Source organism: Eptatretus burgeri, chromosome 15 (genome assembly GCF_056783735.1).
Source record: "Eptatretus burgeri isolate ZD-2024b chromosome 15, Ebu_testis_v1, whole genome shotgun sequence".
In the NCBI taxonomy this organism is placed as follows: domain Eukaryota; kingdom Metazoa; phylum Chordata; class Myxini; order Myxiniformes; family Myxinidae; genus Eptatretus; species Eptatretus burgeri.
The window spans coordinates 26401750-26426468 of NC_140975.1; the positions used below are offsets into that span (position 1 = coordinate 26401750).

General features: G+C 37.1%; 1 protein-coding gene across 2 annotated transcripts in view; it reads left to right on the forward strand.

Annotated features, from left to right (window-relative positions):
• ERCC1 (ERCC excision repair 1, endonuclease non-catalytic subunit) overlaps positions 1–24719 on the forward strand; it is a 70239-nt gene that overhangs the window by 17749 nt on the left and 27771 nt on the right. For both annotated transcript variants that reach the window (XM_085856257.1, XM_085856258.1), the window contains exons 4-5: positions 21229–21328; positions 21468–21544. In XM_085856257.1, the coding sequence (XP_085712383.1) occupies positions 21229–21328; positions 21468–21544 (177 nt within the window). The remainder of the gene's footprint in view (positions 1–21228; positions 21329–21467; positions 21545–24719) is intronic.

Genomic DNA, 24719 nt, shown 5'->3' on the forward strand with positions numbered 1-24719 from the left:
CCATGTAAGTGAATGGGGGATTTTCAGCGATTCATATTTTTTTTCCCTAAAAAGTAAACCCCTTTTTATCCCAAGGTATATTTATTTTTCTCCCCTTTTAACCTTGAGGCACTCTTTTCAAATAACCAATGCAATAAGATAAAGATTTGTTCAAGTAGTCAAGTAGAAGGGTGAATATACTGTGATTTAGTTAAAGGTGATTCTAAAGAAATATCTGAAACATGTAAGCCAAGGGGCACTCTTTTTCAAATAACCAATGCATATTGTTTCGCTCACTCATTGAACCTATAAACATTTGTTCATTCTCAAATTCCTTCAATAGTTTAATTTTCTTTGCACAATAATCCACATCTAAAATATTTAAAAATAAAACATTTGAATCTTTATATTTTTCAAGATACCCCTTTTGTGTCATTATGAAATGATATACTTCTCTTAATGATCTCCTCTGACCACCTCCTGAGTTGCATATAATTTTGAGATTGTAGTAAATTATTTTTCCATTGTTCAATTGATAACCATAAAATTTTTCAGTCCATTCAAGGATATTTATTATTTTCTTTACATCCTCTAACCTACTAGTTTGTAAATTGATTCGCTTATTTGTTTTATTTACCTTTGTTTTAGTTATTTTTTCAATAAGACTTATTTGATATTTTTCACATTCATTATGTTTTCCATTTATATACCAAGACTGAGATTTTCTCCACTCTTTAGTTTGATTAATACTTGGTTCCACCATTTATATATTGTGAAAAAGATGGTGGTAGCCCTTAAAAACCCTAACCCATATTGTATTCTATATACTTTATGATTAAATATTCACTCTATCATACAATATCCATATGGAACACAATCTATTCCATTATCAAAAATAAATCTCTTTTCATCAAAGGCTCCTAATGCCTTTTTATTTACTTCTTCACTATATATCTTATGTTTATAACTTCTTATTGTATTCATTTTCCTATATTCTTCTTTCTTATTCATCAAACAATTGTAATGATTTCTAAAAGTTATTGATTTCTTTATTACATATATCTTTATTCCCTTTAACCTTTTATCAATCTGATCACCATACTTATAAGCATATGCCTTTGCTCTCAATCCAATAAACTCACTCATTACTTTTCCACCCAACACATCCTTAAACTTACCAATAACCTTTTCATTCTTTTTTGAAAATAACTCGCTCTTCTTACTAAAATTATTTGTATCATATACTCCAATATTTTTCTTCATATCGTTATAGACATCATCAGTTTTTATATGTAGGATAAAACTATCAGTGTCCATATACAACAATGAAACATTTTCACCATACTCTTTCTTTAAACCATTATACAAATAATCATACATCAATATCTTTGATAAATCAAGAACTGCTGTTCCAATATAAATTGGTTTATCCATTACAATACTTTCCTTTTCCATATGAATAGCAGAAAAGTTCTCTGAAAAAACCTCTTCTCTCTCTCAAAACTTGGTTTATTTATCAATCTAGAAGCTTCTTTCCAAGATGTTGCGAATATAATGTTTTGTCTGTTTCTAACATTTTCCATAGTCTTTCCAAATACAGCATTATTCATTAATTTTTCAAAGTCCCCTTCAAATTTTACTTTTGTATTTGTTCTCATATCTGTATTGAATTTAATATACTTTTTCATCCAAGGACTTTGTTTAAATGTTAAAACTCTATGAATTTTAGCTACTCTCAATCCTTCTCTCAAAAACTGTTTCAAGCTTCTCTGTTGCAAAACATATCCCTCTTTATCAAAGAATGTTGTTAATAACTTTTTTTGTTGATTTGCCTTTAATATTAAAACTTTTATGATATTCACTTAACCATTCTTTCTTTGGGGTTTCTTTCTCACATGCAAAAGGAAGGTCTTTATGCTTATTATGAAGATCACTCGGGTACCAAAAATCGACTTCAAAATAATAACCTTCTTCTTCCTCATTCAATTCCGCTTGAGAAGAAATAACAATATTCATCAAAGCCTTTTCATAATTCTTTTCTTCCACCCACTCTAATTTACCATAAGGCAGAGATTGAGACATTGCCCATCCATACAAATTATTAGCATGAAAATACATCAAATAATTACTATCTTTTTCACTATCATAATTTGGAAGATATTTATTATTTGCTTTAGCATATCTTTTTGAACATACTTGTGATATTCCACCTCTCTTAGACTTCTCAATCATCAAAAGCATATCTACATCACTGATTAAATCTATATCTTGTTTTGTAATTTTCAACATTGCACTCCAAGCTAAACCAGGAGCTGTGAAATAGTGGGCAGGATCTAATCCATAACAATTTTTATTATGACAGAGTGATCAAAAAGCTTCAAACACATCAGCTAACAATAAAACATCTGTTTTTAGATACAAATCATGATATTCTCCAAGGTTCTTTGTCTTAATTATTTTCCAAATTTCTTGTGCATGTTTATATTCCTTATCACTTAGCTCTTCTTCATAAAGGTTATTATAGAAACTTTCTTTTGAAGGAGGTTGTGTTTCTTTAAATCTCATAAATGAATCCATATAATCATGAGGATAAATTCCCTTACTTGTAAGAATTTTCTCTTTACTTTGAATTTCATTCCTTGTTTGAATTTCCTCTGTGGTTAGAATTCCCTCTTTAAGCAGAATTTCATCTATAATCAGAATTTCCTCTTTAGTTAGAATTTCATTCATTGTTCAAATTTTCTTTATAATTAGAATTTCATCTTCAGTTTGAATTTCTTCATTAATTTCCTCATTAATTAGAATTTCCTCTTTACTTTGAATTATCTCTTTAATCTGAATTTTCTTTTTAGTTAGAATTTCCTCTTTTGGAAAGAATGAATTATGATTTGCAAAAGAGCCTGTGGAGCTTAGATTTGATGCGAGGTTGGCCAGTGTTGTTCCCATAAACTTGTAAGAATCTAGAAACCTAATACGAGTTTAAAGTTTTGTGAATATCATTTTTGGAGATGAAATATACTTTTGACTTGTGTTTGTTATGGCAGAAATATTCCCTGGTGTTTTTGAAAGTTCATTTATAAATAGATGTGTATCATAGTTGGCGCTGTTCTGAAGAAAGACTGGAATAAAAGAAGGTAATTTATAATTAAGATTACAACAGGAATGAGCGGGACCTCTATATTTACCAGTAAGATGACAATGATCCCTAACTTTAGACTCCTCAATTTCCTCCTCCCAAATATGACAGATATTGTTCTTTCTAAATTCTAATTTTTCTTCTTCGGTAAATTCCATCGGTTCATTTGTTTCTTTCATTAATTTAGTTAGTCTTTTACAATCCTTTTCTAATCGTTTTACCAACTCTTGTGCGGCTTTTTTCCACTATAATGTTCAAGTTTATTATATTAATTAAGACATCGCTTACAAGGATATATTTTGTTTGCTGTTCTGAATACCTGAGAAGAGATTAATCTTGATAAATCATTGATGTATGTATAATGTGAATTCTTTCCAACACTAAAATATAAAAGATCAATTTGTGTTTCTTCATTTTTATTGGTGTTTGAAATTTTTAATACCTGAACTTTATCTCTCTAGTTAATCCATATACATTAATAGAAAGATTATTCTTTTTCTCAAATTTAGGAATATCTGTTAGTGGCATTGGGAATTTAAAATCTTTAATGTCCAAGGTATTCTCATATTTCATATATTGTTTTACTCTTTCTGAATTACATTTTGGTGGATGAAAGTGAGCAAGAACAGACCAGAGAAAACATTTATTATCATTGTTCTTAATATTAACAACTGCCTTCTTTAGTTTTATTTCTTTTGGTAATTCAATATAAGAAGAAGCTTTAAGAGGGTCTGATTTTAGAATGTGTATATCTAAAAAGATGATTTTTAAAATATTAAATCGACTTCCTACCACTGTATTATCAACATCCTCCTCTTGTCTTGATAGTTCTTCATAAACCCCACTATTCAGAAAATCTTGAAATGATGTTATAAAATGAAGATCTGTTCTCACATAAGGAGTTTGTTCTTCATCTTGTCTTTTCATATTCATTTTCACTCCCATATAAAACTTTAAAGTTTTCATTTATTTTAATGTCTTTTTAATAACTTTTTCAACATCGGGTTTCACTATTTCAATTGATTCAGCTATTGATGATGGACCAGGTTCTCCAAATTGAAAAATCCTTATTTTAATATGATTCTTAAAAGCTCCATCAGTGTTTTCAATATAATAGTCTCTCTTTACTTTAAACTCATTCTTCTTGTGTTTTTGTGATTGAAGGTGATTCTTATAACTCCTCTTCAAAACATCCTTTGAGCAGATATCACAATGTTTTCTTTCCAACTCAAGAGGAGATATTTGTTTGAAAAGATTGAATGTGTGTTTGTTGGTTTGCAGGTGTTTTTTTATAATATTTATATCCGTGATTACAAACATCGCAGTACGTTGTATTCACCATATTTATATAATATAACTTTGCTTGAACTAAAATTTTCTTGATGAAAATTTTGTTTAATTTATAGGCGAATCTGTGCTTAAAACCATTTTATCCTCCAACTTTTTCACTTAATAAATACAATGTTTCAAGACACAAAAGACAAGTTTCAATCAATCTCTTCATTTGTTAAAGATACTGAGAAATATGTCAAGGATGTAAAATTGAACAAAGATAAATATAACAACTATTGGATAAAAACAATTATGGCGAATAATATGAGTTCTTCAATTTCCTTCAGTGGAAGGGCTTTTAGTATACCTGGAAGAACATCAATTAAGGTATCTCTAACAAAAGTTTCTCCTCTCCTTCTGGCAATATATTCAAAACTAGAAAAAGCAATGAAACAAGAAAAAGTATCAAAAAATAAAAACCTTATGGATGAAGCTTTAGAAAGAAAAAGATAAGACCATCTGTAATATGCAAGGAGAAATTTGTATTTTTTTCAACAACCCTAAAGATATAAATCCTGATGAAATAAAGGATGTTAATATATCATGTGAAATGACATTTCGTTCAATTGCAGTTAAGGATCATTTTAAAATTACCTTTAATATAAAAAATGTAGCAGTTGAATCTGTTAATGAAAAAAAGTATCTAGATATCGATGGTAATGTTTTTTTCTACTAATTAAATATGAGTCAATATTCAACTGAAGATTTTGAAGATTATGAGAGTGATTATGATACCGAGAGTTTGCATTCAAACGATAGTTATGATACCGAGAGTTTGTGTTCAAACGATAGTTATGAAAGTATTTTTATAGATGATTCTGAAAGTATCGAAGATGATATCGAAGATGAATTTCAGTTTAAGTAAAGTTTTACTTTATAAATATGATAGATTTCCCTGATTCTCCATATGACTAATTTGAGAATTGTCCTGCGTGTGAAAGACGGGGTTTAAACACAGAGTCAAAAGCCGAAAACAATGTATATTTTGTGATTATCTTCTAATTTATGATAATAAAAAATTTAAACAGGAAAATAATTCTTTAAGATTTACACCAAAAATGAATTAATTTACAAGATTTATTTGAGAAATGAATGTAAAGTATGAGGGGGATAACACACCTTTCCTTACAAGGGAAGAAACAACGCATTCGAGAAATGTTTAAAGGATTGTTGTTATATATTATTCATGGATGTGATTTTCAGGGAAATATCAACACAAGATATTGCATAAATAAAATAATGGATTATCTTGAAATTAAACCTGAACTGAGGATAAAATATAGAGTTTCTAAAAAAGCCAACAATAAATTAAATAACCTGTTTTCCAAATATATAAATGAATGATTTTTTACCCATTTGGGAAAATAAGATAAAATTTAACAATCATAAAAATCTTCCAAATTCATAAAGATGTCTCATAGTTGGTTCAAGCGGATGTGGAAAATCCTGCTTACTTTTAAAGATGCTCCTGACTCCCAACTTTTTAGATTATGATAATTTAATAATTTTCACAAAGTCGAGTTTTCAACCAGAGTATCAATTACTCTCACAAGGTTTTAATGCTTGTCTTCAAAAAGAAGATATAATTTGTTTATTTAAACTTCAAAAAAACCTAAATGATTACAACATTGAAGATATAATTCAACTATTTTGTGATACACAGAGATGAAAAAGAAATCAAAACCGATAACTTGTATTCTTCGTGATAATACCGATGATATTCCGTCTCCCCAAGATTTGGATAAATCTAAAAAGAACCTCATTATCTTTGAGGATTGTGTTAATGAGAAAACCAAACGGTTAATGGACAGCGACTACACAAGAGGGAGACATTCTTCTTGTAATTGTATTTATCTTAGTCAATCATACTTTCAACTTCCTCGTCGTTCCATCAGAAACAATGCTAATACTTTTATTTTATTCAAGTTAAATTCAATAGATATAAACAATTTTTGGAGAGACAATTGTTCTATATTATGTAGTAAAAAGGAATTTGGGGATTGCATGAAACACACGACTGAAAAATATAAATATATTGTTGTGAAACAAGATGAGATATTCAATGATATTTTTCAATAAATAAATGGATGCGAAAGAAAGAGTAAGAAGATTTAGGGAGCATCAAGAGTTGGTTTCAAAAGTTGTAAAACAAACGGAAGACATAAAGAAGAAACGCAGACAAAAACTTACGGGTGAAGAAGCATTTGAAAGAAAACAAGAGAAATTTTTTTAACCACTTTTAAAAACTTCCCAAGAAAAAATTATAGATGTTTCCACAGTTCCCACAATAAAATATACTCCGAGAAAGCTCCAAATGTTAAAAGATTTCAGTCAAATGACTGAGGAAGAATTAGCGCATATAGGAGAATTAGAATATGATGATGAAGGATTATTTCAACAACTGGAAGAGATGAATCGACCCCCTGATTATATTGTGAATGCTCTTCAAAACAATGACTATTCAGCGGATTCAAAAACCAAAGCAGGGTTCATTCCAACAGAACAATCAGCAATATTTCATCTTGTTCAAGAAAAGGTATTTTTTTTTTTTTTTTTTTTGTATACCTTGGTCGAGGCTCGTATGAGAGCTAACACACAACTCACAGCAAGGAGGCATGAGACAAGAGGGGCGGGAGTGGAAGGGACAAAACATTGGGGAACAGACACAGGTGAACTGTGGAAGGGAGAGGGATGGGGATGGGACGGGGAACATGGCGAGGGGAAGATGGACATTAAAGTGACTTTCAGGAAGGAAAATTCAAGAATTTGGAAAGAATACAACATCAAATTTACAACTTGTAAAATATTGTAAGAAATTAAAAATTCATAATGTGGTTATTTGTATGAGAGATGAATTAACAAACGTGCCTAAACATACAAAGAATATTATTATGAACTTAGAAGATAATAATGGGAACGGTTCTCATCGGGTTTGTATTTTTAATAATCAAGACAAATGTTATTTTGATAGTTTTGGTCTTCCACCACCTGTTGAACTCATAAAATTCTTACAGAATGGTGTTTATCAAACATTTCAAGTCCAATAATTAAATTACAAGTGTTGTGGTCAATTATGTCTATATGTGTTATTTCAACTCAACAAAAATAAATTTTTGTATGACATTATTTTTAATCTAATATAAATGACTTATGTTGGTAAAGATGGTTCTATCTTTGGTGTGTCCCAAGAACTGGATATTGATTTATCAAATTATTACACAAAGGCACAGGCTGAACGACATAAATATAATATAACCAAAAATATTAATATGAAAAATGCTTATAAATTAAAAAATTATCCAACCCCGACTGACGCGAATGACTTGGTGAGATTAAGTGATTTATCACAATATATATCCTTAAATAAAATGGCCGTGTATTCCAAAGATACAGAAGTGTTGATTTTATCTCCAGGTCATACAGAATTCACAGTTCGAATTGAAATAAATTTTTATAAAGAAGGGCGTATCGTTTGATTGAGAATAGAACAATGGGGGTATGATATGAATGATTTAGGGTATAATTGGTCATTTAAAATTGACCTAAAAGACCTGGAGCAATTAAATCAGTCTCGTAAGGAAGAATATTATCCACTTGGTATGGAGAATGAGTTTTGTGGAGCCATGATTAGTAAACAACAAATAAAAGAATTTAAGAAGGGTAAATATAATAATGGTTTTGCCCTTGTTTATATCATGAAAACAAAAAACAGGATTATATATAATAAGTAGGGAAATACAAAATGATTTTACTATGGGAAGATGGGGAGGTGTTTCGTGTCATAATATTATTCTAACATATATTTCTAATACATAAATGACAGCAAGAAGGCTTCAAGAAAATTATCATTTCTGTGTCCAAGTATACCTTCAAGAAAAGGGTATTCGGTATTTTAATAAATATGTTCTACAACATAAGAATGAGGTATTTTCAATAAAAGATTGGCATTATGCTGATGTTGATAAACCGACAACTTTAGATTTAATTAGAATGTTAAATAATGAAAAAATTATGAAGTTAAGAAAACGTAAGGCTCTTTTAGAAATGCAAAATAAATTTTATTGGTTTCCTGTTGTAAAAAAAATTAATTTGGATACAGGAATAACAAGAAACCCTGATGAATATATGTATGATATTGTATGGGGTGTAAGTGATTCAAGGATAGTAAGGGATGAGGAAGGAGTTGAAGAGAGAGAAGAGGAGGAAAAGGAGAGGGAGGAAAGAGAAGAAAGAGAAGGAGGAGAGAGAGAGAGAAGAGAGAGAAGGAGGAAAGAGAGGAGAGGGAGGAAAGAGCGAGAATAAATAAATATCAAAATATGGAAACCAGTGAGATTAAAAGAAGATTGGTGGTACTACAGAAAATGACTCAACCCACCGAGGAGGAAAACAAAGAATTGACAACTCCATTAGCAGTATTTTCGACAAGACCGTTGACATCGTTTTCATGGAGAGGATATTGATGTTAATTAAATTTTTTTTTTTTTTTTTTTTTTTTTTTTTTTTTCTTAAATAAATGGAGGAGAGAGTGAAGGCATTTCTAATGATTCTTTATGTTTTAAAAATGAAGATTCAAATGTGCATGTTGGAAACTAAAAAGGTTTTTGCACACTGTCGGAATTTTTCTCATAAATAATTGAGTTATTGTCTCAAATGTAAAAAGAAAACAAATACTAAAAATATCTTATATTTTAAAAGTAAAAATAACAGGGTTATACAAAAAGGTATATGTTCGGTGTCTTCTTCTTTCAGCTGCTCCCGTTCGAGGTCGCCACAGCGGATCATCTGTATGATCCGCATAGTGATTTGGCACATGTTTTACGCCCGATGCCCTTCCTGACGCAACCCTGGTCGCCTCTTACGACACAGGGATATGGTACACCTATTTTAACCGGGGTATACACTGGCCCAGTACACTGGTACTCATTTCGCCAAGCTGTTAGGGTTAGGGTTGGTTAGGCCAACCTTGTTAGGGTTAGGATGACAGGCTGAGTCAACCCCCTGGTGTATTAATTCAGTGGCCCAACAGGGCTTGAACTCAGGACCTTTTGGATCCCAAGCCGCTGCCCTAACCACTGCGCCAACACCAGGCTAGATGTTCACCAGGCCAACACCAGGCTGCGCCAACATGTTCGGTGTGTGGTTCAAAAAAAAATCAATTTATCTCCAAACACAAACTCGGAGGAGATATACAAAAGTTTTTTTTATCAGGAACTAAATTTACAACTACTGGAATACGGGGGAATTACATCTACCAGGGTATTCTTTCTGTGTTCCAGGCACAAACTTGGATAAAAGATTAGATGAGGCAGACAATCCTTAACCATGGAGCAAACCCATCAATAGGGTTGATGAAGTGTGCATGAGACACGATATTGATTATGGGAATACCACAACATTGGAAGAAAAACATGAAGCCGATAGAGAAATGTTGTATAATTTGTCCCTGATACAAAATCCAACCTTGAGAGAAAAAGTTGATAGGTTCATCGTGAAGAAGATGATCAGTGCTAAATTGAAACTTGGACTTGGAAATTCAAAAAACTTATGGGCTCTAATGATGTCATTAAGACTGAAGAGCAATTAGCTGATGAATTACATAAACCAATATTCACAAAGTTTCAGAGAAGGAAAGTTTATTCCAAGGACGTTGATTATATCTGGTCCGCTGATTTGATTGAACTCAATAATGATAAGGGGTACAAGTATGCTTTAACCGTTATTGATTTGAGGAGGAGATATGCATGGGTTGTCCCATTAAAAAACAAAACAGGTAATACTCTTATGTTAGCCTTTCAACAGATATTTAATAAAACTAAAAGTTTATATAAATATAAATAAGAAAATATTTAATAAAACATAAAAGAGAAAACCTAAAAAATTGTGGACTGATGAGGGTAGAGAGTTTTACAACAAGACATTTATGAATTTTCTAAAAAATAACAGTATTACATTATACAGTACCTTTAATGAAGGAAAAGCCATTGTTGTTGAACGTTTTAATCTTACCTAAAAAAAGAGAGACTATGTAAAAAAATTCACACAACTCGGTTCTCAACAATGGTCATCTTTTATTCAGGATATTGTGGATAAGTATAATGACACGATTCACACGTCAACGAATACGAAACCATCAGAAACATTTGCAAAATTAAAATATGAAAAAGAGATTAATGTCAAAAAGCCTCAGTTCAAAGTTGGTGATATCGTAAGAATATATAAATGGAAATCTCATTTTTAAAAAAGGTTATACAAAGAGATGGACGAATGAGCTTTTTAAAATTGTTGATGTAATAGATACGGTTCCTTGGACTTGTAAGGTATATGATTTCGAAGTGGAAGAGATTTTAGGTTCATTTTATTCACAGGAATTACAAAAGAGAAAGGGAAATTGAAATTTTTTGACTCCGCTCCTTTTTGACTCCGCCGACACAAACCCTACCCACATAAACCCCACCCCACACAAGCTCCACACAAACCCCACCCAACACAAACCCCACGCAAGCTCCAGACAGAAGCTCCACCCACATAAACCCTGCCCACACAAACCCCACCCACATAAACCCCACCCCACACAAACCTCCACCCCACACAAACCTCCACACAAACCCCACACAAACCCCACACAAACCCCCCACAAGCTCCACACACACTCAAACCCCACACAAGCTGCACACACACACAAACCCCACACAAGCTGCACACACACAAACCCCACACAAGCTCCACACACACAAACCCCACACAAGCTCCACCCACATTCATCATATTCACATAATTAGTGATTAGTTAATTAGTTCCCCACACACAACATGTTTATTTAATTAAAAAATTCTCCACCCATCCACACAAGCTCCACCCATCCACCCATCCACCCATCTCTCCACCCATCCATTTATCCACACAAACCTCATCCACATAAACCCCTCCCACATAAACCCTGCCCACACAAGCCCCACCGACATAAACCCTGCTCACACAAACCCCACCGAAGCCCCCACCCACATAAACCCTGCCCACACAAACCCCACCGAAGCCCCCACCCACATAAACCCCTCCCACACAAGCCCCACCCACATAAATCCTGCCCACACAAACCCCACCGAAGTCCCCACCCACATAAACCCCTCCCACCAAAGCCCCGCCCACATAAGCCCCACCAAAGCCCCGCCCACATAAACCCCACCCACACAAGCCCCTCCCACACAAGCCCCACCCCCCTCATCCCCCCTGGTCGCCCCCCCCTTTGACCCACCACCTCCCTCATCCCACCCCACCCCCACACACATGGGGAGGGGAAGGGTAGGATGAGGGGGTGATGGGTCGTTGTGGGAGCGCACCTACCCCCCCCTCCCTCTCCTCTTCATGTCTTGATTCTTTTTTTGTAATTCAAAATTAAGTAATTGTAAACAAAACAAATATAATTAATCAAAATTGAAAATATTAAATCTTCATTTGTGAGAATGTATAATCTTTCCCAGCAATCTTCTTCAGATGTCTTGTGATTTCGAAACTCAGACACCATATTCTGTTTCGAAACAAAAAGTGGATAATAATTAGGTTTTATAAAGATAATTACATGGTAATATTAATAAGCCTGGTGTTGGTTCTAAGTTCAAGCCTCGTTGACCACTGAATTATCACACCAGGAGGCCGACTCAGCCTGTCCTTCCGAGGCCAATAACATGAATTCCAGTGTACTGGCATAACCACGTCCAAACTAATGATGCAACCAACATAAGGCTACTTTCCAAAGAGAGAGTGATATTAATAAAAGAAAAAATAAACAAATAACTAAATAATAATTCAGAAACATTTACCTCCAGAAAATCATGTGTTGTACCAGATTGCTTCAACAGCTTATGTTGTGTGATCGAGCTGAAAAAAAATAAAATAATGAGTCAAGGGTATAGATGGAGAGACAGACAGAGAGACAAACAGAGAGAGAGAGAGATACAATGAGACAGACAGGGAGAGATAGAGAGAGAGAGACAAACAGACAGACACACACACACACACACACACACACACACACACACACACACACACACACACACACACACACACACACACACACACACACACACGTCTCACCGTTGGTTTAATTCATTCGAGATTAGAGGCCGTGATAAGACTTCGTACCAGTCATTAAAAATGTTTTTCAATTATCTTCTAAGATCATTGACCTCTTCAATAAGAGCATTAATTTCATGCACCTCTTCATATGTAAACTCCTCTTCTTCCAAGGACCTGCCAGGAAAAAAAATATATATCAGGATTATCACGATTTAATTTATAATCAATTGCTTCATCGTTCAAAGAGGAACCCATACACAAGCTTACCAACTTTGTGGTGAGCTGTTTTCTTCGTCGGAAGAAAGATAGTCCATGTCTCAGTTTTTTTTACCATTGGTACAAGGTGGCAAAAAGATCAGAGGCCGTGATAAGACTTCCTCTTCAATAAGAGCATTAATTTCATGCACCTCGTCGTGATATGTAAAACTGCTCTTCTTCCAAGGACCTGCCAGGAAAAAAAATATCAGGATTATCATGATTTAATTTATAATCAATTTCGTCATCGTTCAAAGAGGAACCCATACACAAGCTTACCAACTTTGTGGTGAGCTGTTTTGTTCGTCGGAATAAAGATCGTTCATGTCTCAGTTGTAAAAATGAAAATCCCGTCTGGCAGAAACTTTGTCTGGCGAATCACTTATAAGGCAACAATGAGGAAATTGCCTAATCATCGGGTGTGGCCACAGGAAATGACGCTTCGGGCGAGACAGCTTGGAAAATAATTGGACGATACATTCTCAAATAGTATGAATAATTTTCAAAACATAATTAAAATGCCCTTAAATGATTTTGATTAAACTTATGTTAAAAAGCCTGTTAGTGTTCTGATTTAAAATATAAACACGAGGCCTTGTCTCTCACAGAATCATTCCTATTTTTTCACAGCATGACTGTCCAAAAACACTTCCTCATTTTCACAGCACGAACTGAAAACATTTGAAACAAAACTTGTTTATGGCGTGGTTTATGCAAAAAAATGATATGCAACTCAGGAGGTGGTCAGATGAGATCAATGAGAGAAGCTTATCATTTCATAATGACACAAAAGGGGTATCTTGAAAAATATAAAGATTCAAATGTTTTATTTTTTAAAATTTTAAATGGGGATTATTGTGCAAAGAAAATTAAACTATTGAAGGAATTTGAGAATGAACAAATCTTTATCGGTTCAATGAGTGAGCAAAACAATATCCATTGGTTATTTGAAAAAGAGTGCCCCATCGGCTTACATGTTTCAGATATTTCTTTAGAATCACCTTTAACTAAATCACAGTATATTCACCCTTCTACTTGACTACTTGAACAAATCTTTATCTTATTGCATTGGTTATTTGAAAAGAGTGCCCCAAGGTTAAAAGGGGAGACAAATAAATATACCTTGGGATAAAAAGGGGGTTTACTTTTTAGGGAAAAAAAAATGAATCACTGAAAATCCACCATTCACTTACATGGGGAAAAGTGAGCCAGAATCAGTATACTCACCCTACTTATGTTGTTCAAAATAAAGATAGAAAATAATAATACTACCTCAAGATTCACAGCCCGGCTCACGAATAATTTCCGTAAGACATCGGTGGGGAAATCTATTCTGGACACACTTATCGACATAACTGATCTTCGGGGAACCTGAATGGTGTTCTGTGAATTTCCACAACCATAACCATATACATATATATATATATATATATATATATATATATATATATATATACATATATATATATATATATATATACATATATATATATATATATATATATATATATATATATATATATATATATACATATATATATATATATATATATATATACATATATATATATATATATATATATATATATATATATATATATATATATATATATACATATATATATATATATATATATATATACATATATATATATATATATATATATATATATATATATATATATATATATATATATATATATATATATATATATATATATATATATATATATATACATATATATATATATATATATATATATATATATATATATATATATATATATATATATATATATATATATATATATATATATATATATATATATATATATATATATATATATATATATATATATATATATATATATATATATATATATATATATATATATATAGCCTGGTGTGTTGGCGCAGTGGTTAGGGCAGTGGCTTGGGATCCAAAAGGTCCTGAGTTCAAACCCCGTTGGGCCACTGAATTAATACACCAGGGGGTTGACTCAGCCTGTCATCCTTCCGAGGTCGGCGAAATGAGTACCAGTGTACTGGGCCGGTGTATACCCCGGTTAAAATAGGTGTACCATATCCCTGTGTTGTAAGAGGCGACCAGGGTTGCGTCAGGAAGGGCATCCGGCGTAAAACATGTGCCAAATCACCATGCGGATCATACGGCTGATCCGCTGTGGCGACCCCTAACGGGAGCAGCCGAAAGAAGAAGAAGAAGAAGATATATATATATATATATATATATATATATATATATATATATATATATATATATATATATATATATATATATATATATATATATATATGTACACACACACACACACACACACACACATATATACAATTGGTTCATGTCCGTCTGTCTGTGTTATCATTTTATGATCATCAGTTTACGATTGAGGAACAACTTATTCAAATTGAATGTTGTATTTTGAACATGAATGGGAATATTAATAGTAAGAGACGTTTTGCCGTTTTACTGTACTTTGGCTCTGAATTTGGCCTGACCGCACATGCACAGAGAGGAGGAGATAATCTTTTTTTTTATGTCTCTGGCAGTCATACAATTGAAAATCATTCCAAACAGGAAACCTGCTGTTTTTAAGGACATAATAAAGGACACGAACAATAGGCACGAAGAACTAATATAACGTGATCGATCGGGTGATGTAATAGTCACTTGGTAAAATCGTGGTAAATTCTGGAATTTATTTATTCATATGACTTTTACAATCTTTATTTTATTTCAATTCTATTTTACACTTGAACCCTGTAGAACACACATTGCCTTCCTGTCACTTCCAAGAACCATGCTATATTTCAATACATAGCATGAAAGGGCATGACATGTGAGAGGGTACTGCATCTGGGGTGATGAAGAGGCCGCAGTGTGGCTCTGTGCAATGCTGATTGACGCTGCATTCTATGCTGATCAATAATGCCTCCATCTCCTAAACTGTGACTCAACATCTTATTACAATGTATCAAGGTGATTTACAAGACCACTTCACTCATGCTAAATTTCAGGATTTATTTTTAACGATATTTAAAACTATTACTTTCTTAAAATAGAAATATATACTTGAATACTGTGCAGGGTATCGTGTTCCATGAACCCTTGTTGTACATCATGTGATGCTCACTTGATTATGTCAAAGGCATTCCCCTGCATCACTTTTGTTTCAGTACATACAGTTGAAGGAAATTTAAGCCTTTCTGCTCCCCCTCCCCTGCTCCCCCTCCCCCTTTTTCTTTTTTTGATGCTACGTTTTAATACTCTAGAAAGAAATACAGCTTTTAGCAAAAATGCATTACTTCAACGTTCCTCCAATTTGGGCAGAAAATGAGATGAAGATTGCATTTTGTCAGGCCACAAATATAAACGTCACCTCTGAAGAAAAGATATGACGCCAGAGATTTCTTGCCTGCAGTTTTTATTGTTTATCTCATTATTTCACATAAGTATTGAACCTGTTTTGATGGTGCAGAGGTCGAGCAGAAAAATAGGTTTTATAAATGGCCATATAGCCTCGAGGAATCTTACAAAACTCCCACACCTGTTATCTTGGCTGCTGTAACAAGGTAGAAAGAGTTTATTCTGAAACCTCCAATGCCTACACAAAGCTTTAATCTCGAGTGATGATGTGAGTGACTTGACAAGGATGTTTCAAGGGTTTATTATGATCAGTTTCGGTTTGTGTACACATTTGGATATTCATGCCTTTCAGGTTGCCTTTCCTTTGCAGAAGGATGTTTGTTTCCCTAGTTTAAAAAAAAAAAATCTCTCAGTGATGTCCTTTATGCAGAGCTCGATTGATCTCCACTCGTTTTCTTTGTGGAATGAGTGAGCTTTATTGGCTCCCACAGTGATGCATTGAATGTTTTGTTTTTCAGTGATCTAAGGCTTGGAGAGTAAGATTGTACATGTTTAACATTTAAGGCAAAGACCCTGTTGTTGTTGTTTAGCCCTGGACATTTCTCCCGAACAGGCCTACGGCATGGAGACAGCCAAGCGATCTCCCAGGAGCGACCCAGAGATCCCCCACATCCAGGATGGTGTATCTTCGCCATCAATAAGTCAGGGACAAAATAGGAGAGAGAGAGAGAGAGAGAGAGAGAGAGAGAGAGAGAGAGAGAGAGAGAGAGAGAGAGAGAGAGAGAGACAGAGAGAGAGAGAGAGAGAGAGAGAGAGAGAGAGAGAGAGATAGAGATAGAGATAGAGATAGAGATAGAGATAGAGATAGAGATAGAGATAGAGATAGAGATAGAGATAGAGATAGAGATAGAGATAGAGATAGAGATAGAGATAGATATAGATATAGATATAGATATAGATATAGATATAGATATATAGACACAGACACGGTCTCTGTCTGAGTCACAGACATATACGGAGACAGAGTTACAGACACAGACACAGAGAGACACAGACACAGAGGGCTGGTCCATAGAGACCGATAGGCATTCTGACCATGATCACACTGCCCTGATGAATCCAGGCAGCAGTGAAGGATGGGGAAGATTTGACCCCCCGACTTGCGCTGGGGGGTAAAACCACTGCGAAGAGGCATCCCTGATAGTTGTAGGCAAAGATGTTTGGAGACATCGGTGTACTTTTACATAAATTATATGGACATTTGTAGATTGGACATGTGTAGATTTTGGACGAATGTATTGTTACGGCTGTGGAAATTTGCAATACACCATAAAGGGTCCTTAGATCAGTTATGACGATAAGTAATTGTGTAGTTACCCCACACCCGTTGTTTAGAGGGAATATGTGTGATTCATTCGGGCTGCGACGCTTTAGTTAGCCGTTTTTCTTTTGCTGTCGTTATTTTGGTGCAACCACAACGCCAACCATCGCCACCAACCTCTCCACAACCAACATCTCAACAACCACGCCATTCACACCACGACGCCACCTTCAAAACATTCCACACCACCATCTTCGCCACTACGCCCGCTTACGAACACCATCCTCCGCGGACCACGGTAAGACGGTTTCCTCACCACGGAAACCGTCAGAAAAGGATTGGCAGAACAAAAGCACTTGTGAAGCCTGTGGGGTTTTTTTCCCGCCATTTTCCCCGCGCTTGGTGTGAAGGGGAGGGGTGGGGCAGCTCGCTCCCGATTGGTGGATGTGCGGTGTGACGCGATCAGGGAGGAGGAACGCCCCCTGTCGAGACCTTTCTCGAAATGCCTCGAAGAGGGGTGGAGCGAAGAACGGGGCAGAGCGACAGGGCAGAGCCCCGCGGTACAAAAGGGGGCGGACGAGGAGAGGTTTTTTTTTTTTTTTTTTTTTTTTTTTTTTTGTATACCTTGGTCAAGGCTCGTATGAGAGCTAACACACAACTCACAGCAAGGAGGCATGAGACAAGAGGGGCGGGAGTGGAAGGGACAAAACAGTGGGGAACAGACACATTAGGTGAACTGTGGAAGGGAGAGGGATGGGGATGGGACGGGGAACATGGCGAAGAGAAGATGGACATTTCAGGGACTTTCAGGAAGGAAAGTAGGAGAAATGAAGGAAGTGGGCTTGGGTGGATTATCGGCGGTAGAAAAGATCGAGGATTTGGATGGGGGAAGATAAGAGGTGGTGGTGAACAGCTGTTTTGAAAGCCTGGAGGGAAGAATGGGAAAGAATAGAGTGAGGAAGTTTATTCCAAAGGCGGGAAAAAAGAGGAATGAAAGAGTGAAGATGAGCAGTGATTCGTGATTTTGGTAGTTTTACCAGAAGGGGGTTGTTGGCGGACCTTGAGCGCCCTGTGGAAATGTGGTGGGGACAAATAGCAGAGAGAGCAGGGGGGGCAAGGCTGGAGAGGAGTCGGTAGAAGACAGAAAGACCACCGACCAACCTGCGGTGATTGAGTGAGAGGCCCAAAGACTCAGCTTCATTGCGGGAGATGCCGATGATCTTAAATGCCCTGGTTTCGACAGCGTGGAGCCGAGAAAGGTGGGAGGCAGGAGCACCAGCCCAGAGGGGAGAGCAGTACTCCATCAGGCTACGGACAAAAGCTTTGTAAGTGGTCAGGAGCTCAAGAGGGCCGAGGAAGGACTTTGCACGACGGAGGATTCCCAGTCGGCGACTGGCTTTGGCGGCGAGGTTGGAAATGTGACTTTCCCAGGAAAGGTCATGGCAGATAGTGAGACCTAGAAGCTTGAAAGAAAAGACTTCTTCCAGAGGATTGTTGAGAAAGTGGATGGGGGGGTTTTGTAAACGGTCCTTTCGAAGAGACATAGTGAGAATGTGAGATTTGTCTGGATTGAAAGACATGTTCCACGTGTTGGACCATTTTGTGATTTTATCCAGATCTGCAGTGAGTGAAGAAGCTGCTGCTTGCCGGTCTGAGGGATGACAGATGGTACGGCAGAGGGTGGAGTCGTCGGCAAAGAGAAATAGAGGATTTTCCAGAGAGTCCGAGAGATCATTGATGAAAACCAGAAAAAGAACAGGGCCCAGAACGCTACCTTGAGGAACTCCAGCCTGCACAGGAAGAGGGGATGAAAGAACTCCATTTAGGGCCACACGTTGACTGCGACAGGAGAGGAAGTCTGCGAGCCATGAGTGGAGATGGCCTTGAATACCATGGGAGTTCAGCGCCCTTGATCCCTTTGTACATGACAGTGTGGTGAGAGAGGAAGCTCCTGCTCGAGAGTTCCTGGTCGGAGGGTCAGTCGGAGTCGGTGCGGTCCCGAGACACCGCTGGTGGAACGGAGCGCGCTTGATCCCTTTGTACATGACGGTGTGGTGAGAGAGAGAGGAAGCTCCTGCTCGAGAGTTCCTGGTCGGAGGGTCAGTCGGAGTCGGTGCGGGCCCGAGACCCCGCTGGTGGGACGGAGCGTCTACCATTCCCCTCTCTCGGCCCCAAGTATCGACGGTTTCTTCCCCTCCACCCCGTCCGCACTGAGATAGCGCCGGAAAACCCCGTTCGTTCCCCAAAGCCCCGTCCGTGGCGTCGAGCAGCCAACACGTGCCGGCGCGAAGCACGAGCTCACCGACCACGCCGGAGGACCTGAAAGCTGAGGGCACGGGAGAAGGACTCGGTGCACAAAAAGGTGAAGTGAAGTGAAGTGAAGTGCACAAAAAGGTGAAGTGAAGTGAAGTGAAGTGCACAAAAAGGGAAGTCACTCGGTGAAGTGCACAAAAAGGGAAGTCGCCACTTTTGTTTCTTTGGGGTTTGTGTGAATGTGTGTGTGTGGCGCCAGTCCGTCAAGTTTAGACCTGCATAAGTGCCAGTGTAATTATTATATTCGGTTGTAGCTCTGCGTTTCGTTTTTGCTTTTGTCCTTGCCTCTGTATACGTGCATGATTAATTGTTGCTGACTGGAAATACGTGCTTCCGTGTGTCGCGCATTAAATGTGCTTGTCCAATGGTTCCCCCGTTTCGCTTCGTCCTTTCCTTTGTTGAATCTCCATCTTGCATCACGTAAAGGATTGATAGTGGGTTTAAAACACCCGGTAACGAATTTGAACCATCAAGGTCGACGATAACTCTGCTCGGTTATCCCTGTAGCACGGAACGAGCCGCTTAAGCGGTTGGTGTCCGGAGTCGACCTGTGGCGTGGTACAACCCCTCAGTAGGTTACCCGTGCGAGTACTTAGGTATATCGACTTTCGGCGATTCACCCTATTTCGCGCGGGTAGAATGCGGACTGGGTTGTGGTGAGGTTAAACCCCCACTCGTGACTATCTTCTTGGCGATAGTTCCAAGAGGGTCACGACAGAATTGTTCGTTCCGGTGGGCGACGCGGTCGCCATTCGAGTCAAGCGGCCGACCGCATGCCGGACGGGCCAGAATTCGCAACAGTATGATATATGGAACTTGAGTTACCTGTATCATGAGCCATGGAAATTGAAATGTTTGTAGGCCAATCTACTCAGAATGGAATCATCAATGCTATTTATAATCTCCACCACCGAAGGTGGATTGAGGTTGTTTTCACCTTTGCCTGTCTGGTTGTCTGTCTGTCTGTCTGTCTGTAAGCAGGATATCTCAAAAAGTTATGGAGGGATTCGGCCAAAATTTGGTGAACAGGTTGATGTGTGACAGAGATGAATTGATTCGATTTCGGTGAAGATCTGGATCTGGATCCGATAATTTTTTTAAGTGATTTTTCACCATTGAGTAATTTGGCCAAAATGATAATTAGTATGATATTTCAAAAAGTTGTGGAGGGATTACGACAAAATTAGGTGTATGAGTTGGGTAGTTGACAAGAACAAGCCGATTAGATTTTTGTTAAGGTCTGGATTCAGATGTGGCCTCTCATTGGGATACAAAACGTTAACTGTTCAGCCTGGCAGAGATATGCGCTCTAACGAGTGCCATCTCGCTGATCGTTATGTTATGTTTCGTACTATTGATAGATAGTCCCACTGCTAATTGTTGTTCGCACTTGTTATGCCTGTGTGTTGATGTGCTTTGCTTCCCTCATTACAGCCTTCGTTACCACCACCTAAATCCCGATTACATACACGAACGTCTGCACAAGCTAGGCCCAGCCTACGACCTGCGTGTGCTGCTTGTTCAGGTCGATGTTGTAAGTGATTAACTTTATCATGTAACGTTCGCTCAAAGCATGCTTTTATGAATTAGATGTCGCTAAATTGCTTCCACTTTGAGTTTCTTGCAGCTTGCTTCATCGTTGGTGATCATGCACCCCATCCCCTGTTATTCAGAAAGATCCTCACCGCACATTAAAGGAGCTGGCCAAGATGTGTGTCCTGGCTGACTGCACACTAATCCTCGCTTGGAGGTGATCTTCTATGTAGAATTGTAAGGTTTCTGTCGAACAAGCTACGGAAGCTCACCCTTTCCCATCCCCCCCCCCCATCTCCGATTGGGATCTAACATCGCAGTGTCGCCACAGGCTGTGATGTTTGTGTCATTCCCATTCTCTCTCGTGATGGATTATTTGTTGTTTTTTTTGTCGGATAAATACAATGACATTGTTAGATCTGTGTACTGTACTGTTACACAACTGACAGGACCAAAGTGAGATGACTGAACCCGCAGCCAGCCTGATGTGCCCACGACTGTCCAATTGGAACATTGTTATCATGACTACCAGTGTTAGCTTTAAGAACTCCCATAAAGAAGATTGAATGAAGTTTTAATGCATGTGAAACAAAACGATGAACGTTCATTAAAATACCTTCCCTGCTTGGTTTTATTGACCTAAAGTCCTAAATGATCTTACACCTTTATGAAAAAAGGGAATTAAATATTTAAACAAAATGTCTGGCAATTTTCTCATACCACAGGGTGTGTTGCAACGTTCAGTTATAAGTGTTTGATGGAGGCCATGCTTCCTGCAGGGATTTGTTTAATCATTAAGGATGATTAAAAAGTGAAAATAGCTCCTGCTGGAACGCAAATAAAGAAGCGAACAAATGAAGACGAATGTAATTTGTTGAAGTGTGCAGAGGTTTTTTTTTTTTAACCTCATCTTTTGTCGATTTGTCAGGGGCAGGCTGTGCACAAGTCCGAGTCATTGTAAATTGGATAATTGGTCCCAATACATTGGAATACTCGTCACCATGAAGGAGTCAGCGTCTGTCCGTGTAGACACGCCAAAGTGAAAGATGGGTTTCATCAATCAATGGTGCGGTTGACATTTTGATCGCTCGGCTTTTGTCAGGCCAAAAGAGCAGACTTTATTTATTTTTGCAACATGCACTTGAAACCATCAACCGCACCTCGTCCCCCACGGCGGCAACGTGCTTTTATCGGCTCTTGGTTCCTCAAATCGGCGAAAAGGTTGCGTTTTCTCATGCAGAGGTTATATATGTGGCCGAAATTGGTGAGAATATGTACGTTACGAATCGGCCATTCATCTTTTGTACAAAGCTCGAGTGATTGGACCACTTCCCAGGTGGCACGTTCGGCTGACGTGGTGGTATTTGAAGTACAAAGTTTTGTCGTGGCACTTTATTGAATGACCGTTGAGTTGGATAGCGACATGTTACGCAAGACATAACCGAAGTTGGCTTGTGCTTGTGGCCACACAATGACCTACTGTTTTTGAGTAATAAGGGATCTTAAACGGCTACTGGGTAGCCTTGATGCCTCCCTGTGAAGGATTATGGGCCCTAAAACGTGCAGCACTCTGGCCTGGCATTGCTTCAGAATGGACATTTTACAAATGTTTAATTTTTAGGCCTCTGCTGACAAAGTCGCCATGATAGGTTCTCTATACCTGATAACTTAAGAATGGCTGAAGGGATCTAAGTCAAACTTGGTACAAGTATGTATAATGATGTAATAATGTGGGCAGAGGCGTATCAGTCAACATTGCAATGTCGGAGAGTGCTGTTATTGTTTCATTTTAATTTGATGCTGGTGTTTGACCAGGACCTCACTGGTGAGATATCTACCAACTGAATTCTCCTTCTGCTTCATTTCTCCTCATAGCCTCTTTTTTTATCCCGGCTATCCTGCCTGCTCTGTGGCAAACCTCCCATACCACTCCTACAAATTAAAATGTTACTTGCACTGAAAAGTAAAACATAATAATAAAATCCTCATGTGCTTTGTTACACATTCACTTGTAGGAAGGGCTATTGACAAACATGAAAACTGGTAGGCTTTAGGACAAGCTGTGCGTGCTACCTCTAGTTACCTGTCTGTTTTGTTTATATCCACCGGACACCTGTGCCTCTTACGCATTTTGAATCACACAACAAACTTCTGTTTATTTTGCTTTAGCCCGACTATCATCCTCCTCAAATCGTTTTTGCATTCGGCGGTTTGATTGACAATTCCTTCTGGTTAGTCCACCTTTAACTGAGTGATTGACCTTCGTCACAACCACTTTGTGGGTTCCTGGATTGTAAAACTAGAAATAGAAATACTCTGAGATATTGTAGTTCCCTTTTGTTTATTTATTTTCGACCGTGTTTGCCTTTGTTGTTCATCTTTCACTTTACTTGTGTGCTTTCCACAGCTAAAACAAATTTGTGATTTGCTATATTTGGCAAGCTTTTCCAGAACACTTCCCAATGGCGATGCAATACGGCAGGCAATCTCGTGTAATTACAGCACGCCATTGGAGGCAGAATTACATTCTTGGTCCTGAGTGCTTCTAAAAGTGCTTGTTACCTTACCCTCAAGAGATTCGTCGTTGTACCTTTTTTTTGTTTGTTTATATGTACTCTGAGGAAATGCAAGTTTAACATGCCGCAATACAACTCGCCTCGTTTGCTGGTGCGGAGTAAACTCATAATGTGTCGCTATCTGCCTTTGTCAGTTCCTGGAAAATTTTATTGCTCAAACTGAACACGGATTTTTGTTGCTAAATTCAAAATCTTCAACAAAATGTTCTCAAAACATTTGACATAAATTCCAAACATGAACACTTGTTAAATTCTATACCTTTCACAAATAACTTGTATTAAAATGCACTATTGGTACATTGCATGGGCTTCTTGTGCCGTCAGATGCTGTGTTGCTCCAGAATACTCTGTTAAAAAGATTGTTTGTTTTAAACCTTGTTTGTTTCAAATGTTTTTGTCTATTGTCTGCATAAATAAGTGTGTGTTAGTGTGTTAGTGTGTCTCCTCCATAGCTCCAAAACCATGAAACCGAGCAGCCCAAAACTTTGCCTGCATACTTAGGGAACTCCAAGGGAGTGCATGAATCAAAATTACATATTTGATTAAATTTAAAGACCCCCTTTGAAGATAACTAACAGAGTGCTCATCATGAAAAAACAAAAGCAGGCTTACCCTCTGTCAGCATGCTTTCCCTTGCAGGGGTCTAAAGCTGCCATTTTGTTTCAGCCTGCTCAAAGATCCCTTGCCTTGGAACCACAATGTACTTTCACAAACTATTTAAAGTATATAATCGAAATCTGTCTTCGGATTTGAGGATCGGAGCATGTGGACTAATTAAGTGTTGAGATCTGGAGTGAAATCTGAAAATTTAAAGAA